Genomic DNA, 27,476 nt, shown 5'->3' on the forward strand with positions numbered 1-27,476 from the left:
TCTGTTTGTAGCTGTGTGGATTAACAGAGGCACGTTCTTCTCACTTCTCAGACAAGAAATGTCTCCCTCTAAAGCAGGGTTTCTCAACCTCAGCACTATTGTAATTTGAGGCCAGATAATTCTTTGTTGTGAGGGGCTGTCCTGTGCATCGAAGGGTTAGTGGGCTCAATACTGTCTCCTCAAATTCGTGTCCACCTAGAACCTCAGAATGTGACCTTGTTTGAATTAAGGATCTTTGCAGATGTAATTAGTTAAGGATGTTGAGATGAAATCATCTTGGATTTAGGGTGGGCCATGAATCTGATGACTAGTGTTCTCATAAGAAAAGGAGATACAAGGAAGATACAAGGTAGAAGATACAAGGAAGAAGGCCATGTGAAGACGGAGGCAGACTGGAGTGAAAGAGTTACAAGCCAAGGAAGGATTGTGATAGAACTACAAGACACCACAGACTAGGAAGGATTGTTCTCTAGAGCCTTCAGAAGGACTATGGCCTTGCTAATACCTTGATTTTGGACTCCTAGCCTCCAGAATCATGAGACAATAAAGTCTTGTTGTTTCCAGCCACCTGTGTGTGGTACTTTGTTATGACAGCCCTGGGGAACAAGCGCTACCACTGGTTTCTGTTCTCTAGATGCCAATAACATTTTAACAGAGTTAAAATAAACAAAAATATCTCCAGACACTGCCAAACTTCCCCCTGGGGGTGCTATTTTGTCCCCCCACCCCCCACTGAGAACTACTGCTCTAACAGGCGGATATAATGAGAGGACAGAGCAAAGTTGGATGAACCTGGATTTGAATTTCAGCCCCAGAATACCTAAGTAATTTGGGGAAAGTTGCTTAATTTCTCTGAACATCAGTTTCCTCACAAGTAAAATGGGGGTTAAGAAGGTACCTGTATCTCACAGAACCATCAAACTGATGCAATGAAAGAATGTGTAGAACGTGCTTAGCACAACATCTGGCACATAGCTAGCAATCAATAAATAGTAACTGAAACAATAGTTGTTATAAGTGTTCTCATTAAGCAATAATGATATTACCTAATTGGTAATAAATATATTAAGAAATAATAATGCCTATTATCATCACTATTATTAAGGCCTGCAAGCTGAGTCAGTTTTTCACTTAATAATCTACTGCAGATTGTTGTCAAACTGGGGTAGTGACTCCTTCCAGATGGAGGAGGTCCTGGGCACCCATCATGGTGTCATGCTTTCCAAACTATTACTTTCTCTTACGCCATCTCATTTCAGCCTGATAGTAAACTTGTAAGATGCATAGGGTAGTCACTTAAAATATGTCATCTTCATTTTACAAAGGTGGAAATCGAGGGACAAAAACACTGAGTGACTTATTCAAGTTAAGTGGCCAGTAGCCAAACCAGCCTGGAACCCTAGACAACTAAAACACTCTGCTCCTGACACCCCCACCTCTAATTCACTCCCTTTCCCACTTCTTTTAGTATGTATCTAAAAGAACATCTCCCTAACAAAGCCTGACTCTTAGAAAAGGAACTGATGGACTACAGTTTTGAGTGACTTCATATGCAACAGTAGTCTCTCCCAAGGATATATGCACAGCAAATTTCTCTGGCTACTGGGCGGATTGTTTTTGGAGCTGAGATGAACTCTTCAGGTAGGTGGAGTCCAGATGTATTTATTAGTCAGGGTCCTGCAGGAAACAGAATTCCACTCAGTTCAACCGAATAGACCTTAGTCAAGGGACTATTTATCCTTACATGGGCAGAGCTAAAGGAATCAACAAGGATGATGAGGTATCCAGGGACCAGCAGCATTCTAGGTATGAAGGGAAGGGGAGGGATGGCGAAACCAGTGTCTGTTGGGGGCTGGTGCTATGAGTGAAAGGATGCCAGACAGGAGTGTGGTCACGGAGGGGTTATGCCCCACCAGGACTGTGGTGCCAAAGCAGGAAGGCAGCAGCGAACAAATCCCCTGGACGCTCTCTCTTCCCGCCCTCCGGTCTCCTGTGGGTGTCTCTCATTGGCTGAAGCCAGCCAGAAGTCAGCCCGCAAGGGATCCTGGGAAATGGAGCCCCTGGTCACTAGACTCCTAGGGCATAGAGGAGCGAGGGATCAGGTTGCTGGAGTGTGAGACACACTAGCCCAAAGATGGAGGGGTGGTGATGTGAAGGGGGCAAGAGGAGAATCAGCAAGCAGCACAGGTGAGAAGTTGATGTGATGGTGGGCTGTTTTCGTGTGAACTCTTTGGCCATGAGCAGGAAGCCTGAATGTACTCACTCCACCCTTTGTATCCTCAGTTCTTATTTCAAAACCAACAAATTTTGCTTGCTAAAGTGCCAGGACTCAATAGGGGCCAAGAAGAAGGAGGTCTTCTTGAAAGATCATTGAATCTAGTAATTTATGTTCTCTGAAAACAAGCTGTCCAGATAACTGGTGCTCACAAGGGGTGTGATAAAGTGGAGATTATGTGTCTTAATTTTTGAAGGGCATAGATGTTGGGGGTGGGGTGGGGATGTGGGTGTGCAAGGAGAGGCAGTGAAGTTGGCAGTCGGACGACTGAGGCTGGCTGTGCTCTTGTGAAGAAGCAAATACTTTCTGATACCAGCTACACCCACCCACCCTGGGGAGAGGAACGTATTGTCATCTTACAGGCAAGGCTGGATTCTGGATTATAAATGGAAGGAGGTCAAAGGGGGCAGTGCATGGAAGATTATCTTTGCAAACAGTCTCCACCTTTCCTTCCTTACCAGCCACCTCAGAGGAGGATTCAACCTCTGACTTAAGCCCAGAAGAGGGAGGCATGACCAGTTGACTTAGCTTTCCTCCCTAGTGTCTGGAAATTCTCAGCTTGGTGCTAGCTCAATGGCCTCCATGCTGGTCCCCAAGGTTTACTGTCCCTCTCCAGGTAGGAGTGAAGACAGTGGCAATGCAGTGTCAGAACTAGACCAAAAATGACATCTCCTGCCACCTCTCTTCTATACCTCCTCCTGCCTTAGTGAATCTTCCCAGCTGTCCATTTATCCCATTTGTTCACCTTTCTCTGGAGAAAGAGACTTTGGGACAGAGGTGATGAGGGACTTCTCCAGAGTCACTCATACAACAAAAGAGTGACTGTGCTCAGATTCCAACTTGAGTCTGTTCGATCCCAGAACCTGAGCTCTTAAATTCCTCATAGCCCTGCCTTCACATTCTTGCATTTATTATTATTATTTTTTAATATATATATATTTTTTTTAATTTGAGAAAGAGAGAGCGTGTGAGCTGGGGAGAGGGGCAGAGAGAGAGAGAGAGAGAGTCTTAAGCAGGCTCCAGACTCATCATGCAGCCCTACGCAGGGCTCAGTCCCACGATCCTAGGATCATGGCCTGAGCTGAAATCAAGAGTTGGATGCTCAATTGACTGAGCCACCCAGATGCCCCACATTCTTGCATTTATTTAACAAATATCTGTGGGGCATCTGTTTTGGGTACTAGGGATAAATCCGTGTGCAAAACAAATTCCCTGTCCTCGTGGAGCTTATATTTTAGTTGGTGGGGGTGGGGTGGGGCTGGGGAGGAAAGGCAGATAAACAAATGAATAAATAAAATATATAACAATTTACTTAAGATAAGCATTATGGGAAAAATAAAACAGAGAATACCAAGGGTCGGGGGGAGGGGGTAGGAATGAGGTTCAATTTTACCTAGATGATTAAGGAAGGCTTATTGCAAAGATACTAATTTAAGCAAAGACCTGAAGGAGGTAAAGTACAAAAGGGGTGAAAATTTGGTGAATACGTAGTGTTTTTCCCCCACCCCCAGGTTTTATTGGGGGGTGTAAGTGACATGAAATAAATTGAAAAGTGAGGGGTCAACCACAATAATTCAGGCAAAAGATGACGGTAGCTTGGACAGGGGTGGTCATAGTAATAAGAAGAGTTCCAGATTTAATCTGAATGCAGAGCCAGTGGGATCTGCTCACAGATCCAATGCAGGCGTGAGAAAAAGAGGGGAGTCAAGGGTTAGTAAGGGATTACTCCCAGTTTTTTGGCTTGAGTCCCTAGGAGGATGGAGATGCCAGTTACTGAGATGGAAAAGAATGGGTAAAAAGCAGATCTGGAGGGAGGAGAAAAAGCGATGTGTTAATTTTGACATGCCCACTACACATCCAAGTGTAGCTACTGAGTAGGTGCTCTGATGTACAAGGCTGGGATAGAGAAGAGAGTGTGTTTGTTCGCTTCCTTGTTTTACAGCTTTATTAAGTTATAATTGACCTACAATACACTGCACATACATAAATATCGAACAGAATACTACCTAATAAGTTTTGGAATTTTTATTTGCGTTTAAAATTTAAAGCACTGACGAAAACAACCCAAGTGTCCATTGACAGACAGATGAGTGGATAAGCAAAAATTGGTGTGTACATACAATGGAATATTATTCAGCCTTAAATAGGAAGGAAGCTCTGACACGTGCTGTGTATGAATGAGCCTTGAGAATATTATGTTAAGTGAAAAAGCCAGTCACAAAAAGACAAATACTGTATGACTGAGTTTATGTGAGGAATTTAAAGCAATCAAATTCATGGAGACAGAAAATAGAAAGGTGGTTGGCAGGGGTGGGGGCAGGGGTGGGGGCGGGGGCAATGGAGAGCTATCGTTTAATGGGTACAGAGTTTCAGTTTTGCAACATAAAAAAGCTCTGGAGACTGGTTGCACAGCAATGTGAATCTACCAGACACCACTGAACTTTATACTTAGAAATGGTTGAGATGTTAAATTTTATGTTGGGTGTTTGGTTTTTTTGTGACCACAATTTAAAAACTGCAATGCAGTGAAACAGAGTGAGAACAGCAAGGTATTTTTGTTTGGTAAGCACAGATTTTAGTTCATACATGTACTGTGCTACTAAATTTGAATCATATATTTAAGATTGAAATTTATTATTTGTGTGAGTTCAGGTCCTCTAAGCCAAGATGGAATTAGACATGAAGGGATTTATTTAATGGGGGAAATGCCTGTGATAGACAAAGGAGATGAAGCAGGAGTAGACAGGGAGAGTGTTCAGACCACAACACAGGTCTCACATTTGAGAAAGAAGAGAGAGAAGTCTGGAGAGGAAGCTTCTCAGACTATAGCATCTAACAACATTTCAGCCAGGCTGGTGGCGAGTCCCTACGCCAAAGTTGCCCATTAATGAGTCCCTGTAACCACTTCTCATCTGAGATCACTTCTCCTTCCATACAAAATAGATGGCCAGGTCCACCACTCACAGGTCTGCCCCTTGAAAAGATTTTCCTGTTCTACTGTCTTTCAGGGCTTCCCACGAATGTGGTTGTAATGCAGCCACCGTCCATTTTTTTTTTTGGCTTGTACCCACATTCCAAATCAGCCCATCTCTAAACCAAGCTCAGGCTTTGCCTCCTCTTTTAGCTGATATGACCGTGTCCCCTCCCCTAATATGGTCATGAGTGTGAACTGGAGTGGGGGTACTGGTGCAAGTGTGGTTGATGACAAGTGGCTCTGGGCTTCCTGCTCATGAAGCTTACTCATGCTCTCTGGTCCTGCTGGGACTCCATCCTGGATGGAACATTTCCATTTTACAATGAGCTGAAGCTGGGCCTGTCCAACTTTATGATTCAGTGGGTCCAACAGAACCCAGGTCATGATAAGCAGGGTTGAATGCATGCGTGGTTAAGCATCCCGTCCCTACCAAGGTCTAGTAACAGGCCAGGAGCTGTTTCTCAGAGGGCATGAAATTCCCTGATGTGGTCTTTTTCCAAAATCTCAGGTTCTGCATTGTGGTTCTTCCACTGGATATTGCTTTAAGCTTCACATTGCATCTTTTCCCACCACTGATACCTCCAACACCATAGGATCTGCACTATCATGTAACACAACTGATGGGGCTGTTTGTATCATAGTGTGAACCTGCTGCAGAGTCCTTTCTTGCTCCAGGCCCTCCTGGGACTGGCCTCCATTTGTATCACCTGACATATGAGCATGTTAAGTATTGCTTTTTTTAAAGAAATGTTTATTTATTTATTTTTGAGAGAGAGAGTGCAAGTGTGGGAAGGGCAGAGAGAGGTGGGGAGAGAGAATCCAAAATAGGCTTCACGCTGTCAGGGCATAGCCCGATATGGGGCTCAAACTCATGGACTTCAAGATCATGACCTAAGCCAAAGTTGGTCATTTAACCGACTGAGCCACCCAGGCTCCCCAATATTAAGTATTTCTAAATGTGGTCTGCATTGCTTCTAGAGTGCAGAGAGGTCTACCAGTAGAGAGAAGAAGGTGATGGCAGGGCTCAGCCTCTCTACTGTCATCTCCAGTAATTCTACTCTGGCCCAAAATTTGTGCACCTTACCCCCAAACACAAAAGCCTTTCTTTGGATTTTAGTGACTACGTGTTGATGCTAAGGCATGTCCCTCAGTAGGGGAAGGCAGCTGACTTCCACTCCAAGCATTTATCACAACTTGTTTTCTAACCACATCCACCCCCACCTCAGAGGAGGAGTTTGCCCATTCTGCCCTGTGCCGTCTTCCTTCCCAATGGGAACAGACAGGTAGCTACCCTGCTGCCTTGCCTATCCTTGCCATGACACACACACAATGTAGAAGTTGACAGCATGAACTTTGTGTTCTGCCAGAGCTTGATTCCATTCCTCTGTGACCACGGACAACTCATCAAAGCTACTCTATTGCTCAGTTCCCGATCTGTAGAATGAAGACAGTAATACCAATCTCATAAGACTGTTTTGAGGATTAAATGAGATGATGAGTATGAAAATGTTTGAAGCGCGACATTATTGCTATCCTCACTCCATTTGCAAGAGCTGGTTTGAGGGTTCTTTCCCTCTCATTTAACCAGAAGCGAGAGCTGGAATTGCCTGCTCCATACATTCCCCCAGGATACATAATAGGTGTTCAGTGCCTATTTAGAGATGTCTCTTGAGTTTATACCAGTTAATAGTCAGGTTTTTTTCTTCTAGGAATGCAGGATATAGGTATCTGAGAGAAACTGCAGTTAGTATGTATGAAGCATCAGATGGTGAACAGAGTAGAGGACTCACAGTGAGGTAGGGGGAAGGAAGAAGCTGACAAACCGAGTGAACTTTCTGGGTGTTTCCTCTATTTGGAGAATAAACAGAATAATAGGTAAGATTACAAGGTTGTTGCAAGGATTTTCACAAACTATGCTTCACATGGTGCCAAGGGCATAGTAAGTGCCGCGCAATCAGTACCTGCTATCATCAGCGCGTTATGAACGATTGTTGAGGAAGTAGGTGACTGCGCGCTGGTCCGCGGGAAGATGGGCGGAGGGGCGCTGGGCGGGGCCTGTGGAAGTCCCGCCCCGCACGCACGCGTCCGGTCGCTCCGGCAACGCACTCTGGAGGTCGCAGCCCGCGCGTCACTCTGCAGCTCGCACACGGCGCTCTTGGCCTCACTGAGCATTGACAAGGGCCACTTGGGCAGAGTGATGAGTGATGAGGACTCTGAGACCCCTGCCACCGAGTTACAGGGGGGAGAGGAGAACGAGCTGCCTATTATCCAGCTGTGTGGGCTGGTGGAAGAGCTCAGGTACGGCCGGCCGGCTGGCTTCTGGGAGTTCAGAGGTCAATTGTACAACTTCTTGGTCTCACAGCATATCCTGTTCTAGCAGCTGAACAGATGTTACTTCTTTGTCTATAAATAGTGTAGGTTAGAACTGAGGGAATATTACTAATAGCTACCACTTTTTGGATGCTTGTTTTTGAATGCTTGTTACGTGCAGACTATTTGGCACGTATGGCCTTCTATAATGGCACAGTAACCCTAGGAAGCGGGCAAGGAAACGGGTTTAGCCACTTTGCTGACATCAGGCAGCAAGTCGGTGGTGATGCTGGGATTCAGACTCAGGTGCCACTCCACAGCCTACCTGGGAACGTGACATGCTGAAAGAAAAAAGGCACTTTGATTTCTGGGGCTTTCCAATGAGCCTTTTCTTTTAATCTTAAAATTCAGCCCATAGGAATTCGCTCAGTAATATATGAAAATACCTAAAGCTGTTCATACATATGTATAGATAGATAGATAGATGCACACACACACATAAAACTTGTATGTTGCATATATGAAGAAGTTAAAAAGGTCATAAGCTTGATGTATACAGGATAAACTAGGTTTGTCATCCTTAATTGCTCAAGAACCACCTGTTCACAGGTTTTCCACCATTTATAATAATAAACCTCTTGTGGATACTTCCATCTCTTGAGTGCTGGAAATAAAAGCTGAGAAACAGGGGCGCCTGGGTGGCTCAGTTGGTTAAGCATCTGGCTTCAGCTCGGGTCATGATCTCATGGTTTGTGGGTCTGAACCCCACATTGGGCTCCGTGCTGACAGCTCAGAGCCTGGAGCCTGCTTCCAATTCTGTGTCTCCCTCTCTGTCTCTGCCCCCTGCTTGTGCTCTCTCTCTCTCTCAAAAATAAATAAATATTAAAATAGAAAACTGAGAAGTATAAGCCAAAGGGAACATCTGAAGACTGTGGATGTATAGTAACTTCACACCTGTAGTAATTCAGAAGGAACTTTACAAATGGGTTAGAAGATACTTGAAGGTGAATTTGTAGCTTCATCTCAGCAACAGTTTCACCATAATCCCTGTTCTCAATTTTGTGGCTCATTAGGCAGATTAAAATTTTTTCATATTTATTTATTTATTTTTTGAGAGTGAGAGAGAGAGAGGAAGAGAGAGAATCTCAAGCAGCCTGTGCACTGTCAGCACAGAGCCCAATGTGGGCCTCGATTGCATGAACTGTGTGATCTGACCTGAGGCAAAATCAAGAGTCAGATGCTTAACCGACTGAACCACCCAGGCACCCCACATTAAGCAGATTAAAAAAAAAAAACAAAACCCAAATACTTAAATAGCACTTATCAGGTACCAGGCACTGTTCTAAAGGTTTTGCATTCCTTATTGCAACCTTAAATAATGAGTGCTGTTATTATTCCCATTTTACAGATGGGGAAATTGAGGCACCAAGAAGTTAAGTATCTCTCAAAAGGTCCTGTGTAGCTAGTAAGTTAAATGCTAGTGATTTAGGGTTTAAACTCTCATCAGTAGAACTTACTCACATACCCTCTGTCTTGCAGTTATGGAAACTCTGCTCTCAAAACTGAGACAGAGATGTTTGAGAAATATTATAATAAACTGGAGCCCAGGGATCAGCGACATCCACGGTTATCAGAAATTAAAATCACAGGAGCAGAATTTGCACAGGTACGCAGAATTTGCACAGGAGACCTGAGAATTATTTTCTTCTGTTTGTCCCTTTGGATGCAAGTGGTATCTGTGTATCTGCCTTTGGCGTGCCCTCTTTGGCCAAGTTGCGTATGATTTTCTCCCTGTTCTACTTTTGGTCCTTCCTTCCCAGGGTTTCTCTTTCAAGTGAGTGTGAAGAGAATCAGGTTCAATTAATAGTGGACTGACTCTCCCAGAGTAACTTTGTTTGAAATAATTCTCTTAACTTGGGGGGCTCAAATGTTTACGAGCCCCATCTAGCCACCTATAGGAGGGAAGTGCGTCTGCGTGGGCACGAGAGAGTTCCTCCCTTGTCTAAAAGGTCCAGTCAGGTGGCCTGGTTTGGCCAGAGCAGCTGATTTTACGAGAGAGGCTGGGAATCTAGATTATTTTGGTGGAATCTCCTGCTTTTCAAACGTGGGTAATTAACTTTGAAAATTTAAAACTGTATGTAGATCTTTTGAAAGGGCCAAACAATCTCACCTTTGGGGCCACACGTTCCCTGGGCCGTCTGCCGGTTACCTTTGGCTTCAGTGTGTAGGAAATCAAAATATTTTTGTCTGTTTGGTTCTTTTGCTGAATACTGCGCCCCCAGATGTAATTTCTCCTCCGTGTTCAGTTTAGGAAGCACTGAACTCTGGGGCTTCCCCTGACACTGACTTGAATGCTAGTCTATAGCAGGTTCACAGTCTTTCCACCCTCAAGACACTTTCCCTTATTCATATTTCAGTTCATTATCACACAGAGGCCTTTGAATTATTTAGCAGAGGGCCTTGGGTTGGCTTGGGAAACAAACATCACCTCAGGCCTAATATCCCGAATCCTTTCACATTGAGATTGTTCTCCCTGGCTGTCATTTGGAGTAATTTCTAGCCAATTTGAGTGGTCATTTTGATGCCCAGCTTGAGCATCAGTTCCTACTTGACAATGGCTCTGTTTTTCCTGTATTACAGTTACGAGGCAGGTACAGATCCAAATCCCGCGTAGGTGTGGACCGTGCGATAGGCCTCAGTTATGACCAAAAATGCGAGCTTGTACTAAAGGAGCTGGATGACATGAAGGATGAAATAAGGCACATGAGAGCAAATGTTGAACGAGATCTGCAGCACCATGAGGTATACCTTTTCCTCTGTAGCCCATCCTACCTGGGCTCCCCAGTTCCACTTCATCGAGTAGTACCCATAGTATGTTCATATAACTTTTGTTATTTTCAAAGAAACACAAGTAGGAGAACACAATTTTAAGGCCTACTTTCAAGGAATTTATCGCTTGCCTGACGAGACAACAAATTTTAAACTTAAAAAATATTTTTTTAATGTTTATTTATTTTTGAGAGAGAGAGAGAGACAGAGTGCCAATGGGGGAGGGGCAGAGAGAGAGGTGGACACAGATTCTGAAGCAGGCTCTAGGCTCTGAGCTGTCTGCACAGAGCCCGATGTGGGGCTTGAACTCACGAACTATGAGATCATGACCTGAGCCGAAGTCAGACAGTCAACTGACCGAGCCACCCAGGCGCCCCAAAATGGAAAATTTTAAAAATGCACACATGTAGAGAGACTAGCATAATGTACTCAACAGCCACATGCAACAGTCATCAACATATGGTCACCCTTGTTTCCTCCATATCCCTACCAACTCCCCTCTCATGACAGGCGACTGGGCCTATTGTGCCTATTGTGGCCTATTGTGGCCTATTGGGCCTATTGTGAAGTGATAATACCTATTGCTTCATTTACTTATGGATATTTAAGTATGTATCTCTAAGATATGGATCCTTTTAAAAAATAACCATAATAACCATAAATACCATTAAAATATATAGTAATTCCTTAATAATATAAGGATTTTGAGGTTTAAGTCAATGGATTGGATGAAAAATCCTTTCAGTCACCTTCTGTGTGTAGCATACATGACCATGGTCCATGTCTTCTTGGAGACCAAAATGGCAGTTTGCCTCCAGAGAAGAAACATCACTGTTCGTTCAGTTGCCCATGGGATGTAGTTGTTGGCTTGCATTAGAGAGCAATATTGTATGAAGAAGAGATATTTCTGCTCTATTTCTAAATTTTTCTATTTTTCTATTCTTAGAAATTTTTAAACATTTATTTTTACTTATTTATTTTAAAACAGTTTAAAAAGCTTATTTATTTATTTTGAGAGAGAGAGGGAGAGAGAGGGCACAAGTGGGAAAGGGTCAGAGAGAGAGAGGGAGAGAGAGAATCCCAAACAGCCTCCACACCATCAGTGCAGAGCCCTATGCAGGACTTGAACTCATGAACTCAAGAGTCAGATGAAATCAAGAGTCAGATGCTTAACCGACTGAGCCACCCAGCTGCCCCTATTTTTATTTTTTTGAGAGAAAGCATACATGTGTGCATGTGGGCAGAGGAAGAGGAAGAGAGAGAATCCCAAGCAGGCTCCATGCCCAGCACAGAGAGCCTGATACGGGGCTTGATCTTACAACCATGAGATCATGAGTTGAACCTAAATCAAGAGTCAGACACTTAACTGATGAGCCACCCAGGTGCCCCAAATTTTTCTTTTCTTTTCCTTTTTCTTTTCTTTTCTTTTTTTTTTTTTTAGAGAGAGGGTACAAGTAAGTGAAGGGCAGAGAGAGAGGGAGACAGAATCCCACAAGGAGAGAGAGAGAAGCAGGGCTCACCTGAAGCAGGGCTCGTGCTCACCCAAAGCAGTGCTCGAGGTCACCCAAGGCAGGGCTCGAACTCACAAATTGTGAGATCATGACCTGAGTGGAAGTCAGATGCTTAACTGACTGAGCCAACCAGGTGCCCCACATTTTTCTGTTTCTAAATGTGGGCACACAAAGACTCACATTCATTGCCTCCAGAGGGACAGATCAGTAGACTCATGCCTTTATTGATGGAATCATCTGTACCACATAGACCTATCCTTTCCTCGCTCTCTCCCTTCCTCTTGCCCTCCCCCCACTCTCCTCTCTCTTTCCAAACATGCATTGTTGAATTTTAACATGCTAATGTGGGCTTGAGTGGCCAAAGAAGACTTTTTCGAGGAGATGGGACTATACCCAGGGCTTGGCATGGCCTTGAAGAATGATGAGGAATAGAGAGCAGGAATAGGAAAAGAAGGGTACCCTAGGTAAGGTGAATGACATGAGCTAGGACTTGGAGGTGGGAATTAACATGGCAAGTTCAAAACATCGAGGGGACTAGTGTGATTACAGAAGAGGCTGCTTTGGGGGATGTATGAGGAAATCGGGCCTGAGTAGGGCGGTGAGACCTTGGAATCCAGGCAGGGGGCTTTATCTTTGATGTCTTAGAAAGCATGACCCCAGTAAGGATGGCTGAGCAAGAGAGTGACATGTTGAAAGTGGCATTGAAGGTGGATTGAGTTCTGGCATGTGAAGATGACGGGCAGGGAAGGGGATGGCCAGTGAAGGAAGATGCTTTTGCTTCTTGGTGCCCAAGGTCAAAACCTGAACTAAGATGATTTGCTCTGCAGCTACAGATACCCTTTTATTCTTTCAAATAATGTGTTTTTATGTGTTTGTGTTTTCTTATTTAAAGATAATGTCTGTATTGTAGCAAAATTTGAATGTATAGGTAAGCTAAAAGAACATTTGTAACCATCCACAGTGTTACCACCTGGAGGTAATTAGTGTTGACTCTTGTGTTTTTCTCCTAGAGTTTAGATTATTTTCTAGGCATATATGAATTTCTTTATAAAAAGTGTCATATTATTTTATAAACTGTATTTTGCACTTACTGTCTTTCCATGTCAATACATATATTCATTTATAATGTCTTTTTTCAAATTTTCAAATTACCGTTACAGAAGTGTATGGTAAGGGTGTTTGTCTCCCGGGGCACCTGGGTGGCTCATTTTGTTGAGCGGCCGACCTCAGCTCAGGTCATGATCTCACACTGCATGAGTTCGAGCCCCACGTCAAGCTCTGTGGTGACAGCTCAGAGCCTGGAGCCTGCTTCAGATTCTGTGTCTCCCTCTCTCTCTCTGTCCCTCCCTTGCTCATGCTCTGTCTCTCTCGGTCTCAAAAATAAATAAAAACATTAAAAAAAAAAAAAAAGAGCATTTGTCTCCCTAGTAATCCATCTCTCCAGATGTGACTATGGCTAATGTTTTGGTGTATATCCTTCCAGATGTTTTTTATATCCTATCCTATCACATTATATTAATGTTATAATTTTTAATGAATAAATAATATTTCAGATATGGAAATATATATGTACAGAGATACCAGAGGCACTGTTTTTGTTTGTCCACTCCCTTTTTATGGACACCCCCTTTTTTATGGCTTTTTTTTTAATGTTTGTTTATTTTTAAGAGAGAGAGACACTGGGGCGTCTGTGCTTAACCAATTGAGGCACCCAGGTGCCCCAAAGGCCTGCTTTTTAATAACAACATTGATATTGTCAAATTTGTATCTTACAGATATCTTCCTAAGTTTAAGAAGAAACGTGTTAGGATGCAAAGAGGTCTGGGAACCTAGGTTTCCTTAGAGGGAGATATCCTTGAGGATTTTTGGGAACTGTTCTTTCTTTGTTCTGACTCCTCCAGGCAATCATTGAGGAAGCTGAAATGAGATGGGTTGAAGTCTGCAGAGCAGTGCATGAGTTTAAAAAAGATGTTCTAAAAACTATATCCAAGAAGAAAGGGAGTATTTTGGCCACTCAGAAAGTGATGAAGTACATTGAGGACATGAACCGCCGGAGGGTGAGTTGACAGGAGGCTGGGGCTTAGCAAGGGAGAATAGATTCATCAGATGATGACATTAGAATGATCCATGGGAAGCAACCCCACTCCATTTGTTCCACCATAAGACCATAAATGCTGTCCACATATGTAGATTTATTGCATCACTACCACTGTGTGTCTTAAAATGCAAGTTTATCAAGGCTAAAATCAATCAGGCAGGATGAATATTAATAATATCTCAGGCTGTTTTTTTCTTTTTTATTGTTACTATTTGTTTCAAGATCTGATATGTTTTGTAGAGATAGATGGTGAGAACCTATCTAGTCAGGTGACTGCATAAATCTCAAGCTCTTCAAGTTCCATTATTTATAAGGAGACATAAAATTATGTTCCTTCACTTTCAAAGCTCTTGTAGCATGTCAAGCTTAGGATCCTGGACATATGTAGGGTTATTATCCTTAATGTGTTATAAGTGATAAAAATTATATAAACTACCAAGAGAATAAGAGACCAAAGAATCATAAAATCATTTTGGTCAGGAATGGCCCCTGTACCCAAACGATATACCCAAATTATCTTGAATTTAAAAGCAATAGAAAATTTGCATGGCACAGACCCAGTTACCTCTGCTTCTTGGTCATGAGTGAAGTGCTACAGCCATGCCAGTGGGGGTAAGAAGACCTAAAAATAAGTGACTGAATGTTAGGTTCGGTGTTTGGTTTGCAGCCCCAAACCTACCAACTTTTCAAACCAACAGGGCAGAAGAAGAGACATGGATTAAAGTTTATTTGTATTTTTTAGGATAATATGAAGGATAAATTATGTTTGAAAAATGTTTCTCTCAAAGTGCAGAGGAAAAAGATGCTTTCACAATTGAGGCAGGTATGTGGCTCTTCCTTCCTTCCTCCCTTCCTCTCTCTCTCTCTCCCCCGCTTCCTTCTCTCTTCCTTCCTTCTTTCCTTCCTTCCCACCTTCCTTCCTTGTTGCTGTGATGTATCACTGTAATGTGTTCCCAAAGATGATCATGTCCCAGTCCCTGGAATCTGTGAATCTGTTACCTCACGTGGCAAAAAGATTTTGCAGATGTGATTAAGACAAGGATCTTGAGATTTTCTTAAAATAATCTCCCCTTGACTCAGAGGGAGATTATCTTGGGTTATCTGAGTAGGTCCAGTATAATCACAAAGGTCCTTGTAAGAGGAAGACAGGAGAGAGAGATGTGTTAACGGAAGCAGAGATCAGAGTGATGAACTTTTAAGGTAGAGGAAGTGGTCATGAACAAAAGAGTGCAGGCAGCCTTTAAAAGCTGGAGCAGGCAAGGAAACAGATTTTCCTCAAGGGCCTCAAGAAGGAGTGCGGCTCTGCCAGCACCTTGATTTCAGCCCAAACAACCATTTTGGATTTCTGTCCTCTTGAGCTAGAATATAATGGATTTTTGTTTTAAGCCACTATGTTTGTGGTGATTTGTTACAGCGGTAATAGTGGACTCATACAGTTACTGTGCTGGCAGATCCATAGACATAGTTGCCTTGAGCTTGAAAGACCCTCATGACATACTTGTTGACCCTTTTGGGGAACGTGGCTGGGCGGCACAGGTACAGTGTGCTTTGGGTGTCTTTGCGACAGACTCTACAGGCTCCTGATTAAAGGCAGTAAGGCAGACCCGCATGGGGCCTCTAGAATGTGATTCCATGGCTCCATCCTCTCCTAGCTCAATATATTTTTAACTAACTTGAATATGGGCACTGATGGCATGTGCATTAGAGGTGACCACTGACAATGACACGAAGTTGTACAGGAGAATTAACATGTCTGGAACTCTTGCCTGATTGACTTGGGATCCCAAAAGACAACAAGCTGGGACATCTTTAACAGCACAAAGTGACTGAAGACAAATTTAAGATCCTCCATTTTGATCCCCTAAGATAACTGCACCGACACCACATGGCTTAGCCCTTGAGTCCCTGATAAAGTCAGCCCAGCTGGAGGTGACGCTGTGGCCTGGGGGGCACCCAGAGAACCACAGGGCTCCACGGAGAAAGCGGTGGGCTTGCTCCTCTCGTTCTGAGCAGCCCGGACCTGGAGCAGTGCGTCTCGGGGAGAGCTGCACACTTGGAAGAACTGGTCATCTAGAGCCCATCCAGGAGAGGGAGCCGGAGAGCAAGGGGAACAGAGGAGGACCCAAGAAGAACCGGGAGGGCCAGCTGCTGTCTCCAAGTGTGCAGGCAACTGTGGGAAGGAGAGAACACACTGTTCTGGAGGTCCCCAGTGGGGAGTGAGGGCTGGAGTGGCGGTATCATTGAAGGATATTTGAGATGAGTGTAAGAAAAAATCTGGCCCTGGCTGTAGTGCCGAAAATAGAGAGGAGCTGCCTCCAGAAACGATTCTGGTACTCCAGGCTTTGTGCAGGCCCAGGCATCCTGGAAGACGGATTGACGTGTGAGAGAGGGAGGGCATGGATGGCTTTTAGCCTAAAAGCCACTGCCACACAGGACTGACCCTGAGGTGGTCCTGCCCTCGGGAGCTCACAGATTAGCAGGGAGTGGGGATGGTAGGAAAAGGCTTCATGTGTAACTGGTATCCAGAGGTAACAGCAGTAGGGACCGAGGAGCCATTTTCGGAATTTTCCTGGTGTGGAAGATGGTTTGGGAGTATTTGAGCTGAAGGATGGGTCATTACTGGGGCTTCAGGAAATTGTTCTTGTTGTTTTGAGGGAAAGGGAAGAAGCCTTCTAGGAGGTAGTAGAGCATGAGTAGAGTGTGGGGGTGAGGAACAGTTCCCGAATTTGGCTCTCACCTGCCACAAACATAAGATGGCCTAGACCTGGTGAGGCAGGTAAGGTGGGCCAGGTCAGGGAGGGAACCCTCCCTGATACAACCACAGTACAAAAATGTCACATGAACACAGGAAGGGAATTTATGGGCTGCTGGTCCTGGGTTTTCCAGGTTAAAAATAACTTTTATATGGTCTCCTTCCTACTTTTCCTTCATAGCACTGTTTAGGTACTACCTCTTGTGGGAAGCCCTTACTGACCCAGGCTTCCATTCTTCTCTGGCCTGGCTGAGGGCCTTCTGTGTGCCCACTGCCCCTCCCACTATACCACACAGTAACCTGTTTGTGAACCCTGGTTGAATGTGTGTTCCTTGAGGACAGGGAGTATTGTATTTATTCAAATCTCTACCCTAGTGCCTTGTTCCAGTCCTGGCACCAAGCAGATCCCCAGCCTGTGTTTGTTGAATGACTAAATGATGACCAATTTTCAGAATTTCATCCATAATTACAAGATGTGAGTCATATTTAGAACTCACAACCTCATGTCGTTTTTTTCTTCTTTCTGAGCTGTAGAAGGAAGAGGTGGGCGAGGCCCTCCATGACGTTGATTTTCAGCAGCTGAAGATCGAGAATGCTCAGTTTTTAGAGACCATTGAAGCAAAGAATCAAGAACTGATCCAGCTAAAGCTGGCATCTGGAAACACCCTGCAGAGACTCAATGCATACAAAGTAAGGTCCTCCCTGATGCACAGGTCCCTGAGGCCTCCCACACCCACCTTGCCAGCCACAGTGAGGTTCCCAGACACCACTGCAGTTTTACAAAAGGCTTGGATGTCCTCCATTTACTGTTGCTCCCTGATTTCCCTTGACAAGCCGTTTCTCCTAAAAAACTCGAATATTCCCACAACCCTAGCTGTGCATTGGAACCACTCAGACAGCTTTTGTTTTTTTTTTAAAAATGTACAAACACCCTAGTCCAATCCTGGCCAATTGAGTTAAGGGGTGAGGGTGAGGGCCATGCGTTTTGGTTTTTGTTTTTAATGCCCCAGATGATTTATATGTACAGTGAGTTTTGAGAACTAACCGCTTTTAGGGCCCTGTTTAACTTAAGCCTGTAATAAGCACTTCCCTACTTAAAACCCTCCAGAAGAAAACTCTCTTAGCTAAAAATCACAAAACTAATAAATAATTCCTCATCCCCACAGAACCCTTTTGGGAGAGAAAGAGGTACTATTAATAATTAAGCAGGGATGTAGCCATCCCTGTCCAGTCACTGTCCAGCCATCCCTGTCCAGGTGACTGTCCAGTCACCCTGCTAACAATGGTCTCATGCAGCAGTCAGCTAACTGGGCCAGTGTATCCTGCCCACTGGCCTGTGAGCAAAGAATGGTTTTTACAGAAGAACATCTATAACTGATGTTATAGACAACACCATCTTTGAAACCCAATTAAGTAAAATTAGTTTCTCCTCCAGAAATTCCATTCTACTCATTAGTAGACCTCTATTCCAAAATGTACTTATTATATTTTAAATTTCATCAATAAAACATTTGTAGAAATTTGTTTTTTCTTTCGTTAATATAAGTAATTACATAATCTCCTCAATTTTGCCTCTTGGCCTGCAAAGGTTAAATATTTGCTATCTGGGGCACCTGGGTGCCTCAATCAGTTGAGTGTTTGACCTGATTTTGACTCAGGTCATGATCCCAGGGTTGTGGGATCAAGCCCCATGTCAAGTTTCTCACTGAGCATGGAGCCTGCTTAAGATTCTCTCTCTCCCCTTCTGCCCCCTCCCCCACTCACGCTCTCTCTAAAATAAAATAAAATTTAAATAAAAAAAATTAAAATAAATAAATAAATATTTGCTATCCAGCTTTTACAGAGCAAGGCTGCTGACCCCTAGCCTAGTGCCCTGGTGACCCTGGTGGCTACAGGCTTCAGGTAACTCACAGGTGGTCTTCATTTGGCCCACACAGTGTCATTTTAAAATGTAAATTTGGAGATGTTTAGATCAGACTGTTAAGTTTGTCCAGCATTTTCCTTTTACAAATGAAAACCTTGAGGCCCAAAGAGAAAATGATTGCCAGGTTCAAGCAACAAGTTTGTGACAGGGCTGGGACTCCTAGTCCGGTACGTGTCCCACCTAACCCAACTGCTTCTCCCTGGCATAAAGCATGTAGACAGCATTGTGCTGGCATTTTGAAACTCATGTGTCATCCATCTGCAATAGATCATCCATTTTGATCTTATCTCATCAGTAGTTAGCTTATCTGATCACTGTTATTTCAAGATGAAGCCAATCCCCATGACTCCCAGGCCCTCACTGGCTAGAAAGCTGGGTAGTACGTGGTTGCATCACATTGGATCTTGATCTTATCCCGTGGAATCAACTTAAGTAGCACAGAGCCTGTCTGGTCTTGTGTAGAAAAGCTAGGGGTTTGGAGTGGAGCTACTGGTCTATAAAATGAAACTTCCAGGTCCAGGGCCTGAGCTCTTTAGGACAAGTGTCAATGCAGAGGACAGATTGTTGGCCGTACCCATGCAGCAGCACCACAGGCCACAGTGAGTGGGATGGGAACTATTCTGGTCAGAACCCTAGAGGCCATCATTCCTGCAGGCCTGTTTCAAATAATAGTAAGCAGATGGTGGAGCTTGGGAGGAGGTGCTACAGGAATCCTACAGTGGACTCAGTGACAGGTTGAGGGAGGAGCCGGCTCATTTTTTCCATGTCTCAGTTGTTAGGTCTCCTAGGGGAAATGGAGGCAGAACAACTGTTGAGTTTTGGAGTCCTACCTCACCTGAGTTTGAAGGGGTATTCCACTAGGGACCATGGGTATGGTGCCTCACCTCTCAGAGACAGATTTTTGCGACTCACCACCAGGATAGAGCTCTGGCTGGTCTGCGCCATGTTCCTAGCACCGAGGACAGTGCCTGGCCAAAGCAAGTGCTTAGCCAGCATTGTCAAAGGAGCTGCTAGCAATTCAGGTGTGTGTTTAGAGGATGGTGGGTTGGGGGGATGGTGGTGGCAGGAGAGACCACTTTCATATAAATATCAAACACCCAAGTGTAAGACCTTGTGAAAACACGAAAATAGCTATTACCAGGTGTTCACTTCAGCAGCTCATATGCAGAATAACTGTTACCAAACATACCAAGGACCTGTGGCATGCCGGGCACCAGGCTAAGTGCTGAGGGTATAGATGTGAAGGAAACAGACACGGCCTCTTCTGTGAGTTTGGTCCATGAGCCTCAGCCAAAGGGGCACCTTTTTCTCTGACTTTATGCCGTCAAGCTCTCCCTGGTAGAATCTAGTAGAATATAAGCGTATGATGACAGCTGTGATGTGTCATTCCTAATTGACTATAAACTAGTGATCTCCATGTAAACTAGTGCCTTGTGGTCAGTAGAATTCCAAGATGTCCCCCAAGACTCCCCACCCACTGGTGTATGCACCCTGTACAACCCCCAAGGCTGTGGGTGTGATAGATTCTATTATTAGGTTCTGTTTTGTTATATGATTACATAATATAATATGGCATAGTTGACCTTAAGATAGGGAGATTATTGGGTGGACCTGACCTAATCATATGAGCCCTTTGAAAGCAGAGAGTTTTGTCTGTAAGAGGAAGTCAGAGATTTGAAGCACTGGAGGGAATTCTCTAAGCAAGAAGTTCTCCATGGCTGGCTTAAATATAGAGGGACCTTGTGGCCGCCAGGATAAAAACAGAGACCTTAGTCTTACAACTTCAAGGAGATGCATTCTGCAAACGGTCTGTGAGCTTGAAAGAGGACCCCAGATGAGAGCCAGCCCTGGCCAACGTCTTGATTTCAGCCCCACGGGACCCTACCTGGGCAGAGAATCGAGCCACACTGTGCCTGGACTCTGTCCTATAGAAACTGAGGTGATAAAAGGGTGTTGTTTTATGCCACAAAATTTGTGATGATTTGTTACACAGCAAGAGAGAGCAGATGTACCTTTTTAGAAGTAGCCACCTTAAGTGACCGGTGTCCCGCTCAGCATCACAAATTGCTGTCCTCACACCTTGAGGGCCCTGCCCCACCGGAGCCAGGGACTGCCTTACAGGTGCCCTTGCGGTCCTTCCTTTCCTGCCCTGTCTCTCTGCACTGCGGGGTTAGTGCCTTCCCTCTGCTCTCCTCTCCCCTGTGACCTGCTGGTTTGCAGTGAAGTCCTACGCTGCCCCCCCACTGCCCCACAGCCCACCCCCTCAGTCTGGTCTCTGACCCATGGCACTTTCCTAGGCAGAGAACTACATGCAGGAGGTGGAGCAGGAAATGAGCCTTAGAGAAGGGAGGTCTGGCGAGAAGAGGAACAAGGAGGGTGGTGGCCCCCAGTGCCCTGAGTCCCCCAGGCACATGGCTCTAGGCTTTATTGCCAGGTCTAAGATTTGATACTTTGGGCATAATGCCCCAGCACCCTCCTCTCCCAGGCTTTTCCTTAGCTCGGCATGTTCTTCCCTCCCCTCTTACCTAGACACGCTTGATATAACCCTTCAGCTCACTTTCCAGCATCCTATCCCCCAGGGAAACTCGACCGCTGTCCTCCCCTTCTTAGGGCTCAGCACAGTTGCAGTTTTACTTTGTTTCTTACAACTCCATGTAGCCCCCAAGCCGGCCTCTGGGCGGCATGGCCTAGGTTGTTCTGCTGGCCAGTGCCTGGTGCTGGGTAAGCGGAGTCTCAGAACTTGTTGAGCGATCCCCTCAGAGTCACTGGATTCTGTCCCTTGGCCCACTCTTCAGCCCAGCAGAGTGTGTCCCAACTACTCCAGGCTGACTCCTGCTGGGAGACAAAGGTGCAACGGAGGCAAATCTGAGAAGCAGGGGCCTGGGGGGAGCTGGTGAAAGGTAGCCGCAGGTGATGATGGGAAGCTGCAGGGCAGCCTGTGCAGGAGTTGATGATGCCAGCAGGCCCAGCTCGGACAGGCATTGGAGACGGGTGGAGCCCATGGAGCCCATGGGTTCAGACCCTGGTTAACCTCTTGTCTCTACGACCTTGGGCAAATTTGTTTCACCCTCTTAGGAGTCAGTTCTTTCACCTATAAAGTGGGATAATGGCACCTACCTCGGGGGGAGTATCTCTCTCTCTTCATCTAGTAATGGCAGCTGTTTGTGTGAGTGTCTCCATGTGTCAGGCACCATGCTCAGCACTCTGCCATGTTTATCTCCCTTAAGCCTCTCCCCACAGCCCTGTGAGGCGACCATGTTTAGAGAGGTTCCAGGACTTGCCCAAGGTTTCTTTTAGTAAATGGTGGGGCAGGGTTTGGATCCTGGTGTGTCTGGCCACTCTGCAGGTCTTCACCTCCCCCTCCCATCTGGGTGCCAGCATTCTAAAGATATGGGCGGCTGTGAGAAGGGCAGGCCCAAGTTCCTGGACAGTCTCGTATTGTCCTGCTTAATACATGTCCTGTAGTCCTGAGCGATCATCTTTGCTAAAGACTTGCGGTGTTGTTATATTTCAGAGCAAGCTACAGCGATCAACGGAAATGTCCATCCATCTGGACAAGGAGATCTTGCTGAGAAATGAGTTACTTGAGAAAATTGAAAGCGAAACCCTGCAAGCAGAGGAGGTAGGAGAGGGCAAAATGTGCTGTTTCTGGTGTTTGTCTCCTTCTGTCTACAAGGGCTTGAGCCAGTGCACACCAAGACCCAAGCCACCTTGGTTTTTGTCTAGAAAAGCCTAGACCATAAGTCAAAAGAGCTCAGGGCCATCGAAAAGAAGAAATGGCACCAGGAACTCACAGCCCAGTAGTGTTGGCATTTTATTGCTAGGTTAGGGTCTAGAGTCAAAAATCATGTAGAAAGCATGAATCAGTCTAGAAATCATGTAGAGTCCAGATAACACTCGAAAATTCCTTAAGTGACCCATAAAGTATCATATTCAAAGTGTTTTGTATACAACCTCACAAAAAGTGTAGAATGCGTGTAAAAATCGGTATGAGAAAAAGTACACATGCCAAAATATAGTGTTCTGTGTAAAGGAGAGAAAGTTCTTTAAACATGTAGTTTTTACTCGGTATAGAGGATGCTGGGATGATGGTCACAGTGTGAAAAGATGTGAGCCCCTTACATCTACATTGTGAGTTAACACTCTCACTGTTTTGCTGAGTGCATACAGTTGAATTTTGGCAAGTTAAATACACGCAGGATGTGACTCAGAGGACTTTTTTGGAAAGATGGGGGAAAGAGCATCAGCTTTGGTGTTGCCAGTTTCTAGCTTTGAACATGCCTTTTAATTAGACAGGCCTCAGTTTCCACATCTGTGAAATAGATGTCACAACCCTTGTGGTGATCCATTAGAACCAGGATAGCAATGCTTTGTCAGCCTCATAACTTATACGGTTATTAGTGACCTTGTCTTGAATGGGATAAGTGTCCCCAGCAGTATGTGTGGCCCCAAACCTGTCTATGATAGCTGAAAAGCCACAGGATGACTACAGCCGACTCAGTTTTGTCATGGCATCCACGTTGTTTCCTTGATGGAGAACCAACACCTGCAAAAAAACCCATCTCGGTACAGAGTGGCCGGTAACAAAGTTCAAGGAGTAGTCTGTGTGCTCTCTCCATGCAGAATTTCTGTGGTATTTATTTGTTTGGGTGGACATTTATTAGATTATAAGTAAAACATAGCATCGGTTTTTACAAGCCTGGCTTTCACTGCTTAGTATATTTTAGTTTTCTTGTTACCTTTTTTTTTTAACAGCTGTATTGGGTTTTAATTCATGTACTATATAATTCACTCATTTAAAGCACACATTTTAATGGTTTGTAGTATATTCGCAGAATGGTGTAACCATCAGCATAATATTTGAGAACATTTTTGTCACCCTAGAAAGAAACTCTGTACCCATTAGAAATCCTTGTCCATTCCCCACTTCACCTCACTCCTGCCCTCCAGCCCTAGATGAACACTAGTCTACTTTCTGTCTCTGTGAATTTGCCTGTTCTGGGCACTCTATTTGTGTGTGTATGTATGTATGCATGTATGTATGTATGTATGTATTTGTTTATATTTTTGAGAGAAAGAGACAGAGTGTGAGCAGGGGAGGGGCAGAGAGAGAGGGAGACACAGAATCCGAAGCAGGCTCCAGGCTCTGAGCTGTCAGCACAGGGCTTGACTCTGGGCTTGAACCCATGAGCCACGAGATCACGACCTGAGCCAAAGTCGGATGCTCAACCGACTGAGCCACCCAGGTGCCCTTGGACACTCCACTGAAAAGAGATCATATAGTATGTGGTCTTTCATGACTGGCTTATTCAACAATATTTTCAAGATTCATGTTGTAGTATGTGTCAGTACCTTGTTTCTTTTCATGGCTAAATAATATTTCCTTGTATGGATGTAGACCACGTTTTATCCATTCAGCAGTTGAGGGGTTGTTTCCCATGGGTTGTTTTTGGCTATTACGAATAATGCTGCTATGAACTTTTGCGTACCAGTATTGTGTAAATGTATGTTTCCTCTTCTCTCGGACATAGAGGTAAAAGTAGAATTGTGAGTTAAATATGGTGACATTTTTACATTTAGAGAAACTGCAAAACTGTTTTGAAAGGGGCTGCACTTGGGGCTCCTGGGTGGCTCAGTCAGTTAAGCGTCTGACTTCGGCTCAGGTCATGATCTCACCGTCCGTGGGTTTGAGCCCTGCGTCGGGCTCTGTGCTGACAGCTCAGAGCCTGGAGCCTGCTTCGGATTCTGTGTCTCCCTCTCTCTCTGACCCTCCCCCCGTTCATGCTCTGTCTTGCTCTGTCTCAAAAATAAACGTTAAAAAAAAAAAAAAAAGAAAGGGGTTGTACCATTTTACCAACATTTCACCAACACATGAGGGTTCTAATTTCTGTACATCTTCACCAATACTTGTTACTTTCCAGGGTTTTTTGTTTGTTTTCTAATAGCTGTCCTAAGTGGATGTGAAGTGATACCTCATTGTGGTTTTGATTTGAATTTCCCTAATGACTATTAACATGGAGTTTCCCTTCTTTTGCTTATTGGCCATGTGTCTTTTTTGAGAAATATCTATTCAAGCCCTTAGCCCCTGAATAAGTTTTTAATTGAGTTATCTGTCTTTTTATAATTGAATTATAGGAATTCTTTATGTATTCTGGATTCAAATAACTTGTCAGATATATGACTTGCAAATATTTTCTCCTGTTCTGTAGGTTTCCTTTTTACTCTCTTGATGGTACTGTTTACAGTTTTTAATTTTGGTGAGCTCTAATTTATCTATTTTTTTCTTTTGCATTTGAGCTCAGTGTCATATCTAAGAAACCATTACTTGGGTTGCCTGGGTGGCTTAGTCGATTAAGTGTCTGACTCTTGATTTTGGCTCAGGTCATGATCTCAGGATCGTGAGATCGAGCCCTGCTGGACCTCTTAAGATTCCCTCTCCTTCTGCCTCTCCCCATGTGCATGCACGCTTTTTCTCTCTGAAAAATAAAATAAAATAAAATAAAATAAAATAAAATAAAATAAAATAAAAACCATTACTTACTATCATGAAGCTTCAGGCCTATGTCTTCTGTTGTGAGTTTTATAGGTCTTACATTTAGGTTTATAATACATTTTGAGTTAATCTTGTAAATGTGAGGAAGGGGTCTAAAAGCTGCCAGAAGAAAGGAGATGAAGTATGTTCCTGGAGTTTGTTGTATTAGCCTTCCTGTTTACCATAGTGTGCTTCTCTCCATCTCTTCCTGTGGATTCAAGTTACCATCTTGTGCTATTTCCTTACTCAAATATAGCTTTGTTCACCCTGCCTTTGTGCTGTCTTTATCAAATATGGTACATTTTTATGTTACCAGCCCACAATAGAACTATATACATACTGCTTTATGAATTGCTTTTTAAATCCATTAAGAGAGGAGAATATGTCATTATACTGTCGTTTATAATTACTTACACAATTACCATTACTTGTGCTATGTGTTTTCTTCACATGGATTTAAGTTACTTTCTGGTGTCATTTGTTTTCAGCCCGAAGAAATTCCTCTAGTATATCTTGTAAGGGGGGGTCTGCTAGCAACAAATTCTCTTTGGTGTGTGTTTATCTGGGAATGTCTATTTTTCATCTTAAGAAAATAAAATTTACTTTAGGACTGTTTTAGAAAACTGTGAAGAGTGCAGAGTTCCCAAGTATCTCATACCCATTTTCCCCTATTATTAACATCTTACAGTAGAATATTTATTAAAAATGATAAACCATTATCAATGCCTTATGATTAATACTTATAATTAATATTATTCATATATCCTTTTTATCTGATGTCCTTTTCTGTTCCAGGATCCCATCCAGGATAACACATTACATTCAGTGTCACGTCTCCTTAGGTTTTTCTTGGCTTTGACAGTTTCTCAGGCTTTGCTTATTGTTGATGACCTTGAAAGTTTGTGAAGTGGTCAAGTATTTTGTTGACTGTTCCTCTGTTAGGATTTGTCTGCTGTCTTTCCTATGATTAGACTGAGGTTAAATGGTTTTTGGGAGGAAGATCAGAGAGGTGAAGTGCCATTTTCATCACATCCTATCAAAGGAGCATACTGTCAACATGACTTATCACTACTGATGTCAACTTTGATCATCTGGCTGCTGTTATATTCTGTGGGATTGTCCACTATACAGTTACTCTTTCCTCTAATATTCAGACCATATTCTTTGGAAAGATATTACAATGTGTAGCCCACACTGAAGAAGTGGGGAGTTATAAACTATTTGGATCATCTGTCTGGGAGATTAGTCTATTCTCCTCCATTTATTTTTTTAATCATTTATGTATATCAGTATCAATTCATGGATGTTAATTTTAGCATATGTGCTGTCAAAGGGACCATGGATATTAATTTTATATGTTGGGTTATAATCTAATATTATTTGTTTTATTACTCACATTGTTTCACCTTGGCCATTGGGAGCTCTTTCAGTTGGCCTATGTACCTTTGACATATCCCTGTGTGTGCATGTGTGCGCGCGTGTGTGTGTGTGTGTGTGTGGGTAGGTGGGTGTCTTAGCACTTTTTCTTTTCTGGCACTAGAAAATGCTTGAGACTCATCTCATATATTTTCTGCTTCAGCAGAATGGCTATAATTAGCCATTTATCCAAGGAGTCCAGGTTCCTCTTACTTGAGAATAGCATTAGAAACCAAGATCTGAGTGTGCTCATTGCTTGCTTTCATTTTTAGAGATAGTTTTGCAGGATAGGAGATTCTTGTTTGACAGTTTTTTTTTCATTCAGCCCTTAGAATATGTTATCCTGCTGCCTTCTGGCTTCCAGTATTTCTGATGAGAAGTCAGCTATTGCCGTTATTTGGTTTCCTTTGTATGTGATTACTTGTGTTTCCTTGCTGCTTTCACTATTTTCTCTTTGCCTTGTCATTCAACATTTTGGGTATGATGTGTCTGGGTATGGATTTCTTTCCAATTTGTTACTCAGAGTTTGTTGAGCTTCTTCGATATGTAGCTTAATATTTTTCATAAAAATACTTTTCATCAAATTTTGGAAGTTTTCCATTATTGGAAAATGGAAATGATGGAAAACCATTGTTTCCTTGAATATTTTTTCCTTTCTCTTCCTCCCCTCCTTCTAAAATTTCCATTACATGTATGCTGGTACATTTAATGGTGTCTCACATTTCTCTGTGATTTAATTTTTCTTCTTTTTCCTTTTTCTTTTGTTTCAATATTTTAAATGTTTATTTATTTATTTTAAGAGAGAGAGATAGAGAGCAGGGAAGGGGAAGAGAGAGAGGGAGACAGAATCCCAAG

At 43.7% G+C, this 27,476-nt stretch overlaps 1 protein-coding gene across 3 annotated transcripts in view; it reads left to right on the forward strand.

The window, feature by feature from the left end:
• The first annotated feature begins 1,482 nt into the window (after positions 1–1,482).
• CCDC113 (coiled-coil domain containing 113) overlaps positions 1,483–27,476 on the forward strand; it is a 33,445-nt gene continuing 7,451 nt past the window's right edge. The window contains exons 1-7 of one of the 3 annotated variants that reach the window (XM_019455770.2): positions 1,483–1,641; positions 9,099–9,225; positions 10,200–10,361; positions 13,801–13,956; positions 14,740–14,820; positions 17,284–17,439; positions 22,188–22,295. In XM_019455770.2, the coding sequence (XP_019311315.2) occupies positions 9,133–9,225; positions 10,200–10,361; positions 13,801–13,956; positions 14,740–14,820; positions 17,284–17,439; positions 22,188–22,295 (756 nt within the window). In that variant the 5' untranslated portion in view covers positions 1,483–1,641; positions 9,099–9,132. Of the gene's footprint in view, positions 1,642–7,328; positions 7,548–9,098; positions 9,226–10,199; positions 10,362–13,800; positions 13,957–14,739; positions 14,821–17,283; positions 17,440–22,187; positions 22,296–27,476 lie in introns of those variants that run through there. The other 2 variants (XM_019455768.2, XM_019455771.2) reach the window with 2 other exon arrangements.

Source organism: Panthera pardus, unplaced genomic scaffold (assembly GCF_024362965.1).
Source record: "Panthera pardus isolate Hobbes unplaced genomic scaffold, ASM2436296v1 HiC_scaffold_18, whole genome shotgun sequence".
NCBI lineage: Eukaryota > Metazoa > Chordata > Mammalia > Carnivora > Felidae > Panthera > Panthera pardus.